This window comes from Poeciliopsis prolifica, unplaced genomic scaffold (genome assembly GCF_027474105.1).
Source record: "Poeciliopsis prolifica strain line A6 unplaced genomic scaffold, Auburn_PproV2 SCAFFOLD045, whole genome shotgun sequence".
NCBI lineage: Eukaryota > Metazoa > Chordata > Actinopteri > Cyprinodontiformes > Poeciliidae > Poeciliopsis > Poeciliopsis prolifica.
The window spans coordinates 4,847,518-4,861,360 of record NW_026562420.1 but is presented as its reverse complement, the minus strand read 5'-3'; the positions used below and the strand labels follow the sequence as shown (position 1 = coordinate 4,861,360).

Below are 13,843 nucleotides of genomic sequence, written 5' to 3'. Positions count from 1 at the left end.
TTGATTACAGGCTATTGACCCGTTGCAACATGTCACCTAATGATGCACCGTGACAGACATCGAAAGTATTCCCAAGTTTTTGCCTGTTTATTCATATTTTCTACTTATCATTGTGTCATAAACAGTGTTTATCCTACATCTTACAAAACCTGAAGGAAACACACAGGGAGCCAGGAAACAAACAGAGACCCGGTGGCTTAAGGTTAATGGAAGGAACAGAAAGAGAAAGAAAGAGAGAGAGAGAGAAAAAGAGAAAGAGAGAGAGAAAGAGAAAGAAAGAGAGAGAGAGAGAAAGAGAGAAAGAAAGAAAGAGAGAGAGAGAGACAGAGAGAGAGAGAAAGAGAAAGAAAGAGAGAGAGAGAAAAGAGAAAGAGAGAGAGAGAAAAGAGAAAGAAAGAGAGAGAGAGAAAGAGAGAAAGAAAGAGAGAGAGAGAGATAGAGAGAGAGAGAAAGAGAAAGAAAGAGAGAGAGAGAGAAAAAGAGAAAGAGAGAGAGAGAAAGAGAAAGAAAGAGAGAGAGAGAGAAGAGAAGAAAGAAAGAGAGAGAGAGAGATAGAGAGAGAGAGAAAGAGAAAGAAAGAGAGAGAGAGAAAAAGAGAAAGAGAGAGAGAGAGAAAGAGAAAGAAAGAGTGAGAGAGAGAGAAAGAGAAAGAAAGAGAGAGAGAAAAAGAGAAAGAGAGAGAGAGAAAGAGAAAGAAAGAGAGAGAGAGAGAGATAGAGAGAGAGAGAAAGAGAAAGAAAGAGAGAGAGAGAAAAAGAGAAAGAGAGAGAGAGAAAAGAGAAAGAAAGAGTGAGAGAGAGAGAAAGAGAAAGAAAGAGAGAGAGAGATAGAGAGAGAGAAAAAGAGAAAGAAAGAGAGAGAGAAAGAGAAAGAAAGAGAGAGAGAGAAAAAGAGAAAGAAAGAGAGAGAGAGATAGAGAAAGAAAGAGAGAGAGAGAGAGAGAGAGAAAGAAAAAGAGAGAGAGAGATAGAGAGATCACACAGAAGGAGCAGGCAGAACATAATGTCTCAACACAAGCCATGATTTGATTTTTGTGCGCTATTACACCCCAATGCATATTATTATACAATAAGGGCTCTGTAAATTTGGCAGAATATTTTCTTATCACTGTTTACCGATGTTCCACTAACTGCACATCAAAATTATTTATGTTTTTTTCATTACACTATTTAGGTTTCTTTTTATTGCAGCAAATATCCAACCATAAATTTTCTTTGAAATCACAAACAGATCTCCAGCAGATGAAAGCAATCTCTATTTCCTGTTTACATCAATATAACATTTGATCAACTGTTGTATTTATTGTAACTGCAGATTTGAGATTTCTTTAGAGTATTTTTGACATGTCATACCTTCTGATGCTTTTGCGTTTCAGGAAGCTATCATGCTATGGGTAGAGGAACACGCGGATCTTATTTCAGTGTGTTTCTTTTTTGCTCTGTTGGACTTATTTGCTTTCAGGCAGACCTGGACCTGAAGTCTCATTCCTCTCTATTATAGCAGCTTCTCTTACCTACTTAAACAAAAGAAAAAGAAAAAAAAGAAGAAATGAGCAGCAGCTGTGTTTCCATTACCTATATATGCAACTTTACATCTCTTTTCTGCTAATATAGAAAAAACATAATTGTGGTGTTTCCATTAAATAAGAAACTAAAATCATGTGATTTAAATTAAAATCACATGTGAATAAGCTTTTCACATGATAAGTCCCTAAAAATCTTGGCAGCCATCAATATAAACAGTAACATCTATCAGCCATCAGAGGAGACGTTGGCGTCTTAGTCAGCCTTTAAGTGACAAGTGCCGCCAACTTATGCAGCATTTAGGAAAATGGCAGTTGGTTATTTTACAGAAGAGTTATGGATTCAACATGTTCAAATGACACACAACCTTTTATGAGCTGTGTGATGTTCTGATGGAGCCAGCTGGGCATTGTCTGAAAATACAAAAACAAACCATCATCCTCCTACCACTTCCTGTTGTCTTCTTTGTCATTTTCCCCAGTAGCAATATAGAGCTGTTGATCACATGACTTGTGTGATGTGAAAAAAGGGTTTCGGTTGCAGTTTTGGGAAATACATCCACTTGTACGCAGCTGGAACCCCAGATCATCCTAGCGCAAAAAAACTTCTTATCGAAGAATGTCAGTTTTTCAATTTATTATTAGAAATGCAGCTAGTGATTTTGAGATTCTAATCATGCTTTATTTAGTTTTGTGGAAGTCAAAATCACCAGTATTCTTTACTGAGTTTAAATGATATACTCATAACAAAAGTGACCTCATTTAATCTTTTAGTTATCAATGTATATAAGCTTTATTTAACCAGGTAAGTTGACTGCAAAAAAATTCTCATTTTCAACAATGACCTATTGAGAAAAAATTTTAACATCATACAACAACATATAACACAGATGTTTACTCCTCTTAAAAGCAGTTTTGATTTCAAATTACTCGTTTTATTTTTTCTGAAGGCGATGACACAATGACAGGTGATGGTGGAGAGTATCTGAGAGCTGAAGACCTCAAGGAACTGGGAGATGATTCCCTACCAGGACAGTACCTGGACGGGATGAACTACCTCCGTTTCAGCCTGGAGGGGGCGCGCACTGAGAGGTACCAGATCATGGATGTCAAAGTCAAACACACCGAGGGCCAAAACACCAAATTTGCTACAAGCTGAGGGCCGGACTGGTTCCCCATTTATTAAAACATATTGAAATGATTGCACATAGCCTATTGAACCAACACCTAACACAGTATGTAGAATAAAGCAATATTTTGTTACAGATCTGTCAGTAATTTCAAGTGAAACCATTTTTCAACAGGCAAACAGACAAAAAACAAACTTCCTTCAAAGAAAATTGCATGTTCTGTACATTGAAAGAACAAAGCAATATTTCATTATGACTATCAGTAACCTGAAGGGAAAACATTTTCAACAGCCAAACAGCAAAAACTTCCACTGTTATGAAAAACTAAATATATGAGCTCAAGATAAATACATAAATTGAAGTGCATGCACTATAAACTGAAAATGCATTATCATGCTGCTCTATGATATTCATATTCTTGTCTTTGTGTTTCTGAGAAGCTTGATAATGCCTTCTGAGATGATATTCTTTCATTGCAGACACACAGAAGACACACAGAAGACACACAGGCAGTGGTGGCATAGTTACTTTCATCAGATTACTGATTACTCCTTGAAAAAGTAACAGTTAGATTATTGACTACTTGATTTGGAAAGTAACTAAGTTACATTAAAAGTAACTATTTTAGTTACTGTCTGCAGCTGCTAACAACAACAACGCTCCGCCACCTGTGAACATCTTATTGATCTTTGCCAATACCTATTAGCAAGTTATTTTATGACAACAATGTGTCTCTATGTAACCTTTTTAATTATTATGGTTTAGGGTTCTGTAATATTCTGTACAATATTAACTATGTTACATCTACATATATGGTTGAACTGAAGGGTAGATTGTTTAATGGTTACAACGGTACAAAAAAAACAAACTTTAGTGATTCTATTGTCTGGAAAACTAGGATTTTAGACCCCCAGGCCCCCCCCCACACACACACACACACACACCCTGCGCCCCAGCATCCAGGTTGTGCGTTACGGCCTTGCGTTTGGTGTCACAGCTCACAGATCTCCTCCTGCCGCTCCACAATTCAGATGTGTGACACTTATCTTAATATTAGTAATTATAATGACTTTAAGTTGCACAACTTTACAGAAGTTCATTCGTGGCTGTTATTATTGCCTTGACTTTGACACATGTGGACCTTCACCACACAACTTCACTGATCTATAGTCAGAAAACATAGCTCAGACAAAAAGTATTATACAGTTAAGTGAAAATCCATTGGTGAAATCTGTGCTCAAAGGTTCATACATGTTATGCCATTGCCCCATATCCTACTAGAGAACATGTTTCCTTCACACATTGCCTTTCTAACACTATTTAATCACCTTAAGTCTCTGGATCTGCACCTTCCTTAAATATTTTTATATTCCATATATTTTTAGAATATTGACCTGTGTCAGTGAACAGTATATGCATGCAGTGCTGTACAAAAGTGCCAAAGCACCTCAGATTGTCTGTTACCACCAAAGAGCCAGACTTTGTTATAATTATCCAGAATGTCTTGAAGCAGTTGGTCATCTGATTTTTGATAGGTAGAAGATTGTCTGATTTTTAACTTTTTTATGCAGATCCTATTATATAAAGTACATGGTGTGTCTTCACACAAGACAGGAAACTGAACAAGTTGATGAAGAAATGGGAAATGAATCCTGACAGATTCATCATCTTTAAGTTAATCCTTCCTTTGAGAAAAAAGTGGCTTTGAATTATTCTTTAATGTTTTTTCTGCATTATTTTCCTTTGTTGTGGTGCACTACTCTCAATGAATAATACCTACATCTCCAGGTTTCATTAAGTTAACAGAATTGTTCTACCATGTCAAATGCAGCTATGGATTCATGTTAAAGAATAGCCTTTTGCCCTCCAGCATTGTGTGCATGCAGAAAATTTCCACAACTGAAGAATAATATTGAAAGGAGTCAGTGAAAGTGGTCATGCATCTGATCTGGTGCCTAACTCCCTGCTACTTAGATACAAAGATGTTGAATCAGATATTTTAAGTCTCATGGCAAAAAAAATTCCTCTAATCCAACAAATCAATCCTCCAGCTGCAGCTGATCCAGAAGCTGCTGCTCCTGTTCTCACTAAAACCAGGAAGATAGAGACATAACAGCAGTTTTAAAGTCCCTCCACTGGCTCCCTGTAGCTCAAAGAATAGATTTTAAAATACTGTTGTTAGTTTACAGTTTAGCACCACAATACAATGTTTACGGATGTTCATTCGTGGCTGTTTTCACGTTTATTGCCTTGACTTTGACACATGTGGACCTTCACCACACAACTTCACTGATCTATAGTCAGAAAACATACTCTCAGGTTCTGGTTCTGGTTCTGCTCTGCATCCCCAGAACCAGAACCAAAAGAGAAGCAGCTTTCAGCTTCTATGCACCAAAAATTTGGAACAAACTTCCAGAAAACTGTAAAACAGCGGAAACCTTGACTTCCTTAAAATCTTCACTAAACGTTTAGAATTGTATTTGAAATGTAATATGGAACAATGTATTGTTTGATTCTATGTTGCATGACTTTGTGTTCTTGTGTTTATGATGTAAAGCACTTTGAAATGCCTTGCTGCTGAAATGTGCTATACAAATAACATTTGATTGATTGATTGATTCAATTAAATCATCCACAGGGTAGAGTTAGGGTTACTATTTGATCAGAAGCCAAAACACAAAAACACAAGTTGTGTTTTCATTCTCAGCTATTTTGGCCAAAAAGTTGTTCTTCATTTTTGCCCAACAAAACCGGACAATGTCCAGAAGTTAGGTCAGCTGATCAAACTTCACTAAAATATAAACATCATGGCTGAAGACTTTACTTCAGAGCTTTATGAAAAACTCCATTCTTCCTGACCTTGAGAGAATTAATACTCTATGTTTGTGGTCTCCCTCCTTTTCATGTATCCCTTCTCTCTCACTCAACCATAGTGGAGTCCAAAGGTATGTTTCTGACGAAGGTGTCTCTAACATCAGTATTTCAAACAAAGGAACATCCAGTCTTACTCTCTGTCTGCTCCTAGTGAGACCTTTCATCAAACGACTTTTGTTTCTAAATGTGACATTCATTGAATTTAGGAGCTCAGGTCAGAAATAACTAACTCTCAGCTGCACAAATTGATCTCGTCAGTTATTGGACACTGATGCCTGTTTGTGTTGGAAATGTCGAGCTAATTACCAATCTGTCCAGAGAAGTGATTTTTCCTGCTCTTGGCCTTCAGTGGTTTGACGGTTTATTCTGATATTTTGTGCTCCAGTTCAGACAGGTCCTTCACACCCACCCATCATAGCTACTATTCTCCAAGACATGATGGTATGATGGACGAGACACTCACCTGTCACCAGGTACTCCCATTGGTCAAAAGTATTTCAGACAAAAGCTTTTCATAAAATAAACTAATCAGGACAAAGAAAAGATTGCTAGAGGCTAGACTTTGACTGAGACAGCCAGGAGTCCATGTGCTGTGTCTGTCAAACCGACTCTAACATAACCCTCTCAAAATTAACAGAGGGTCTACAAAGACGCAGCACATTCTGGCTAAATGTCTTGAATTTGGTGTTGCCCAAAGAACATTGTTCTACAAGCCTTGTGGTTCAGGTGTAACTTTGACAAACATAATTCTTAGTGAAGAAATGTACCAAGGGTGGCTCATGAAAAATTTTCCAAATGTTCTGAGTAATTTTTAATTATATATGTTTGATTCTAGGTTTCATCACTTGCAAGAGAGAATGAGAGAGATTCCTACCGACTGAGTTGGGGAACAGAGAACCTGGATAACATCGCTTTGTCTCCAGCCCCCTTCATTCAGGGTAGGCCAAGTTCCAGTGTTGGACAGAATTGTTAACGATGACACAAACACTCCGTGTTAAATACAAATGTGTAGTTCAAAGCTTAAATATGCGAAAAGGACAAAAATTTTCAAATGAAAGTCTGATCTCAAGTTGTATTAATAGTGCAGGTTCTCTGCAATACACTAACTTTATATACTATATATATATATATCTATATATATAACAACCATGGTGGACTATAATGAGGATCAAGTTGTCACTGTCCTGCTCCAGTCAGACAACAGTTTGAAATGAGTTAGATGTGCTCACCATTAGCATCCACATTTACTTTCACTCATGGTGACAGTTGTTCAGACTGTCATCATTGACAAACGCTGAGCAATTCTTCTTTTTTCATGACAGTTGACAAAATTCTGAGCACATCCTCTATGTGTGACTTTATTGCATGTGGGACGATTCCAGGTCATTTGCTGTTAACACTGGAGAACACATACATGTTGCAGATATTGCGTCACTTCAGATTAGTTTGCACATAAAGACTAAAAACATGCTTTTTAATTCTATAACAGAAATCTTTTTCTTCCTTGCTCTGATTTTCCTCTCATGGTTTTTTTTCCAACTGATTCTGCTCAACTTTTAATGCCTCCCGATGTGACTGTTGTTTTTAGCCGTTCCTCTCCGTGCCGTGATCATGGAGACCACAGCAGGTGACCCTCTGCATCTTGGTTTAACCACATTTTTCTTCATCTTCATCACCATTCTTCCTCCACTCACATATGTTCTCCTCTTGGAGAGGTGCATGTTTGTGTGTTTGTCCCCAGTAAACATTGCCTCACATGTTTTCAGGCTCACAGTATAGAAAGCTGTGTGAATCGAACTAAAGCCGCCAAGTATTAAATCTGTATTTATGTCTCTTCATTTTTTCTCCACATAAGGTGGGAAGCTACATGTTATACGAAAAAAGTCTGAAAAAACTGAGGGAATGAAGGTTGAGGACACGTCTGTTGATTTCATAGACCGTCTCGTGAAGTTTGCATTTCCACAACATGGCCTCCATGTTGCCATGTCTCACAGAAAAATGATTATCTCACCATATTTTTGGAATACATCACTCTGTAACTCTGTGGACTTCATATTACTGGTGCTTACATGACCTACTGCAGAATCAAACCATGGATTAAGTTGTTCAATAGAACTAAAACCTGACCACCTGACCCTGCTGGGGACAAGGGTGGACAGAAAATGGATAGACGGATCTTTTCATAAAACCATACACAGAATCCATCTTTTATCTGATTGGAGAGAGGAGATTTCACAGAAATCAATGAAGTATTTTAACATCGTTCTGTTAGAAAAACCTCTACCAGGGAAATAATTCAGCAGTTTAACTCGTTCCTCTGTTAACTGAGACTTTCCTCCCTCCCTGAAGGATAAGCCATTTTTTAAGACATTGTTTTGCTTACTCATCTTCTACTGGAACTTCGGACGTTTGGATGCTCTGCACATTGCAATGCACTTCATATTACTGGTGAAGCTTACATGACCTACTGCGGCCAGCAGAGGGCCCCCAAGAGCAATTTTTCCCCCCCTTTTTGTCCATAAAATAATGATTTCTAAGTACATTATCAAATATATACTGTAAAAACAAATCCCTTCATAATGAAATTGTGTGTTTTCGTTATAATAATGACAGAAATCATTACTAAAAAAAAGCAGTTCCACTGAGAGGGCTTCTTTTTGTAAGCGTCCTTTGGTATTTATGATTTGTCAAACCTCCTTACCATCACCCTAATCTTTAGTTTCCTCCACAGATTTTTAGAGTCCCCATCTGACTCCAAAACTGGAATCAAATGGTGGCGCCATGGGAAATATGCTCTTCTCAGCTTGTAAAACTTAAGCGCCTTCTGCTTGGGTGTGGCTTTAGTCAGTTCCTCCTCATTCAGCTCCAGCCAGATTTGTCTCCATTTGTAGATCCTGCAGGATCCTCCTTGCTTTTTGGAGCAAGTTGGGCCAACCTGGGTATTGCGTGCAAACAATTTAATTGGCAGTAGACTGTATTTGTTGATTTACATCACAGTTTGAGTGAAAGCGATATTTGCAAACTCCTCAAACATCAATATCTCAACCACTATTTTCAATCCATAGTATTTGGCAAGATGGCTGGAAATGGATAATTCCAGGGTCAAACCTTGAGGTCCAAACCTTTGTATGAAATATGGCAAAAGAACCCACAGAGCATTGGGGCAGAGCAACCCTACATGTTCACAGCTTGCTCATGTTCCCACATTCCCACTTCTTCACGCCCTCTAACAGGAACACACTGCCAGTGGAGATGCACCCAACTTGGCCAGAACTGAACCAGATATTAAGTGGATAGAGTGAGACTTGACAATGGAGAGGGGGCTTTGAAAACAACTTACTCTATTAGTTTTGGTGTCCGTGGCCTCAATACCAAATGCTATCAGTGACATATGTTTTCATTTGTGAAAAATGTTCTGTTCTGCTTTAGCTTCCTGGTCAGCTTCATGGTGGATGCCAGGGGTGGAGCCATGCGTGGTTGCCGACATAATGGCCTCCGCATCATCATTCCACCCAAGAAATGCAGCGCCCCAACAAGGGTCACCTGTCGACTAGTGAAACGGCACCGACTGGCCACCATGCCCCCTATGATGGAGGGCGAGGGTCTGGCCAGCAGGCTCATTGAAGTGGGGCCATCTGGAGCCCAGTTTCTTGGGTAAGGCTATCGGTAGAGACTTAAACCGGACACATAATATTGGAAGAGTTAGCCAGCAGACAAATATAGTAATTCTACACAAGTATGTAATATCATGTTTGTCAATCTTGGAGGCACACTTGGAATGACAGGAAATGCTCATCATTAAAAAGCATATTTCACTTTAAATGCATGTTGAAGCCTTTGTGTCATAACAAGTCTGAAATTTAAAGTTTTGGTGCAAAAATGGCCCCGAAAATATAAGGTATTAGTACCTACTCTACCTGACCTGCTTACTGCTCCACCTGGCGATGAGCGTTAATGACATAGATGGAGGAGAACGTTCCGGACTGCAGCTGAAAACATTGAATAAGAGCTGGAGGAGGTGACTGATCCTGAGCATTAAATCAGTCACATGTTTAAGATTAAAGGCTCACAGCCAGAAGTTAGAACTGTTGACGGCACAGTAAACAGAGATCACATTGTTAGAAAAATGATCCAAGTTCATTTACTTATGAGTTTATTTGAAAGGTTATGTTTCATATTATTATTCTGTGTGTTGTTTCCTTGACTCCTTTCTTTTTTTGGTACACTATTAACTATTTTTTCAGATGTTTGCTTGGTGGTTAGAAATGTTTACACATGCTTGTGTTATCAGCTGCCTGTGAAGCTGATTTATAACGGACGTCCTTTTCCTGGTAAGGTCATGTCCATAGAACGTTCCAGAACATCTTGTGGGGGAACCAAAAGAGACCCAACACACATAAATTGTAGAAGAGCAGATTTTAGAATGGAAAACAATATGCACACAAGCACGGTTGCCACCTTTTAGATATGAAATTTACAAAAAACAGAAATATGAAGTACAGCGGTCCTAATTCGAACCTCAGACTGAAAATCTTTTTGCTTCCAAGCCACTTAAAATAGTTCTTTCAAATCCCAGATCACTCTGTGCTAAAGCTCTATTAGTTAATGATTTCATCACTGAATATGATATTGATGTTTCTGACAGAAACATGGTTGAATGACAATAATGACCAAATTGTACTAATTGAATCAGCGCCTCCTAACTATAATTTTTAAAGTGAGAATAGAAAACATAAACAAGGAGGCGTGGCTTCTATATTAAGAAAACCATAAATTGGAGTAAAATTTCTTTGGGTCATTTCACATCTTTTGAGTATCTAGGAATTGAGATTGAAGGCCACAAACAAACTTTGACACTAACTTTATACAAAAGTCCAACATATGTGGAAAATTTCTTTACTGACTTGAATGATCTTCTTTCTCTCATATGCATTGATTATGATTGTTTAATAATTGTTGGTGATTTCAACATTCATGTGGACAAAACCGAAAACAGAGGAGCAAAATAGCTCTCTGATATTTTAGAAAATTTTGGTTTAACACAACATGTCAAAAAGCAACACACACTCAAGGACACACACTGGACCTGGTTATCAGTAAGGGTGTGAATATTTCCAATGTCTCTGTAACTGATGTCGCCCTGTCGGATCACTTTGCTGTTATCTTTGACAGTTTTTTATTCTTTGACCAACTTGGACAAACAGCTACTGTCACAAAACGTTCCTTCACAGAAAACACAGCAGAAACATTTAATCAAATCTACTCTTCCTCCTCACCCTTAAACTGTAATGATGTAGATAAGTTGGTAGATGATTTTCAGTCTGAAGTTTCATATATCATTGATTCCATTGCTCCAATTAAACGAAAGGTTGTTTCTGGTAGGAAGAAATCTCCACAGAAAAATGCACAAACAGTTCGATCTGCAAGACAACTCTGTCGCAGGGCAGAACGACAATGGTGTAAAACTCAACTTCACGTTCATAATGACATCTATAAAGAAAGACTATGTAACTATCACGCAACACTAAAACATGGAAGGGAGGCTTTTTTTTTGCAGATGTCATAAACAATGCTGGAGCTTTATTTGCAACAGTTGACAGACTCACAAACCCTCCCATGATGTTACCATCTGAATTCAATCTAATGCTGATGGAACAAGCTTTCCAACTTCTTTTCAGAGAAAATTCAAAAAATCAGAGGATTAATTATTGCTGTACCTAAACAAAACAAATACAGGAAAAATGACCACTTTTCAACTATTTAATTATAAAATCCTAGAAGAAATTATAAGTCAATTAAGTTCAAGCTCCTGCTGTCTGGATGTCCTTCCCACACATTCTTGAAGAAAGTCCTGCCTGTTATTGTTACTGATCTGATCCAAATAGTAACTCATCGCTTACATCAGGTGTTTTCCCCCAGGCTTTGAAAACAGCAGTTATCAAACCACTGCTAAAATAGAACAATCTGGACAAATCACTACTGCAGAATTACAGGCTGACCTCTGACCTGGTTGGTCTCTTGCCTTGCTGCTGAAATATGCTATACAAATAAAATTTGATTTGATTTGATTTTATAAAAACACAGGATGTCACCACAGTGGGATGTCCACAGAAGGGGTACATTTAATTTACTGCTGGTTTTTTTGTAAAAAAAAAAAAAAAAAAAACAACAACTCAGTAGTGGAATCATTACAAATGTGGATTAGGGTGCCCAAAAATTGCACTCCAATCAGAGTAATATAACTTCAACATGTGAAGTGTTAAGCTTCAAATCAAAGTGTAAAAAGTATTTGGTAAAAAGTTAATTATTCTAGTACTGAAAACTGATTATAATGGTCACTGGAATCGCTGAGCCTTAGATGGACGTCTTCCCACTCACATCTGTACTTATGCAAGAGTTTTTGTTTGTAAGGAGGCGGAGTTTAAAAAGACGCAGGTTGATAGCAGCTCACTTTGGCTGTGTGGTGTTCGTCTTTAAGCAACCGTAACAACAGTGTCGGACCATAACGTTCTGGAGGGTCCGTTGTACATCCAATTAGAGTCAAAAGTGTTCATATTCCTGGAAAAATTAATAACTCTCTCCACCCACCTTCTTGCAGGTCAAAGCTGTGACACTGGTTTGTTGTCTTTCTGCCCCTTGCTGCTCTTATGGTGGTACTTTAGTGGATTTGAGTCTGATTTTGTCATTTCTTCTGGATCCCATCTAATATTAATTTGGGTCGCTTTGTTTTGTGAACCTCCTCACAGAAGTATGTACTGCAGATTACCATGTTGGTGGTGAACTCTTGACTTCCGCTGGACAAATATCCTGCAGAGCTAAAATAAAATCTTTTCCACCACCAAACCAATACCAGTTGCAGCCTGATCAGCTGCACATACCTGTGCAAACCAAACCTCCTTCAGCTCAGCAGTCAGACAGTAGGGCTCCGTTCTCCTCCAGTTATGTTTTGCAAACCACATGATTTTTCCTGAAGTAGAGCTTTTTAAGTGATTCAATTCTTTCAAACGTTGACTAGCAAGTTACAGATCAAATACAGTAACCATAGTTTGACCAGTTTGACCTTAGAAAATACTTTTCTACCATTTAAAAGAACCTAAAATATGACTTTAAGATGCATTAAAAGTGTGAGGAGACCTTCTGTATTCTTGATTGCTTGAAACTTACAATTTGCTGCCCTCTTTCTTTCAGACTGATTTCCCCCAGCTTCTGCCTAACTTCAGCTGTTTGTGTATCTGTTCTTGCTTCCTGCCAGTGCCAGGGTCTGCCAGTCTTTGCTCTCCAGCATGCCCAGTTTGATTTCATAACAGCTCCTGTCTAACTATTTCTAACTGTTAATCCATAATCTTAACTATGGCTTTTCTTATTAATTCCACCTACAGAAATGCACCATGGTTGATTTTAGATGTGGCTAGTTATGTGGGAATATGGTATCCAAAGTTAGCCTTTATGTGCAGACAAGCTGGAAGTTCTCTAGCACAGTTAGGATATTCTAATTAACGTTTTATTATAGTTAAGGTTGTACAGCACCATCCTGGTAAGAATATGTTAAAGGTCTGATTATTTATTTCATCAGAAATGTCTTTCCAATTTTCAAGTGTCTAAGATAAGCAGACCTCTGTGTTGTGACACAGAGGTCTGCTTAACATGGATATTATTTAGGTTCCTTGGAACACAAATCAATGCAATAATGTTTTAGTTATTAAATCATTCCTGCCACATATCAAAAACTACACTGTGCCATTTGTAAAGTTTCACATCAAAAATTAACAGCAGTTATTTGAGTTCCTCAAAGAGAAGAAATGGGGGTTGATGATTATAAATACCTTAGTGTTTATATTCTACACCCTAAAAGTGAAAAATGTATAAGAAGAAAAAGAGCAGACTGGACTTCTTGAGGAAGATCTTCTACGTTGTTGAGAGTTTCATCTCTTCTGCTGTCATCAACCAGGGACCTCAAAAGGCTCAACAGCCTGATAAAGAAGGCTGGTTCTGTTCTGGTTCTGGTTCTGTTCTGTTCTAGTTCTGGTTCTGGTTCTGGTTCTGTTCTGTTCTGTTCTGTTCTGGTTCTGTTCTGGTTCTGTTCTGGTTCTGGTTCTGTTCTGTTCTGTTCTGTTCTGGTTCTGTTCTGTTCTGGTTCTGTTCTGGTTCTGGTTCTGGTTCTGGTTCTGGTTCTGTTCTGGTTCTGTTCTGTTCTGTTCTGTTCTGGTTCTGTTCTGGTTCTGTTCTGTTCTGTTAAGGTTCTGTTAAGGTTCTGTTCTGGTTCTGTTTTGTTCTGGTTCTGTTTGTTCTGTTCTGGTTCTGTTCTGTTCTGGTTCTG

At 38.2% G+C, this 13,843-nt stretch overlaps 1 protein-coding gene across 1 annotated transcript in view; it reads left to right on the top strand.

The window, feature by feature from the left end:
• The window catches only part of ank2b (ankyrin 2b, neuronal), a 76,458-nt gene that overhangs the window by 16,677 nt on the left and 45,938 nt on the right, over nucleotides 1–13,843 (top strand). Inside the window, 6 exon segments of the mRNA XM_055056389.1 lie at nucleotides 2,473–2,614; nucleotides 5,912–5,999; nucleotides 6,362–6,440; nucleotides 6,443–6,464; nucleotides 7,115–7,153; nucleotides 8,956–9,180. Coding sequence (XP_054912364.1) covers nucleotides 2,473–2,614; nucleotides 5,912–5,999; nucleotides 6,362–6,440; nucleotides 6,443–6,464; nucleotides 7,115–7,153; nucleotides 8,956–9,180 — 595 coding nt within the window.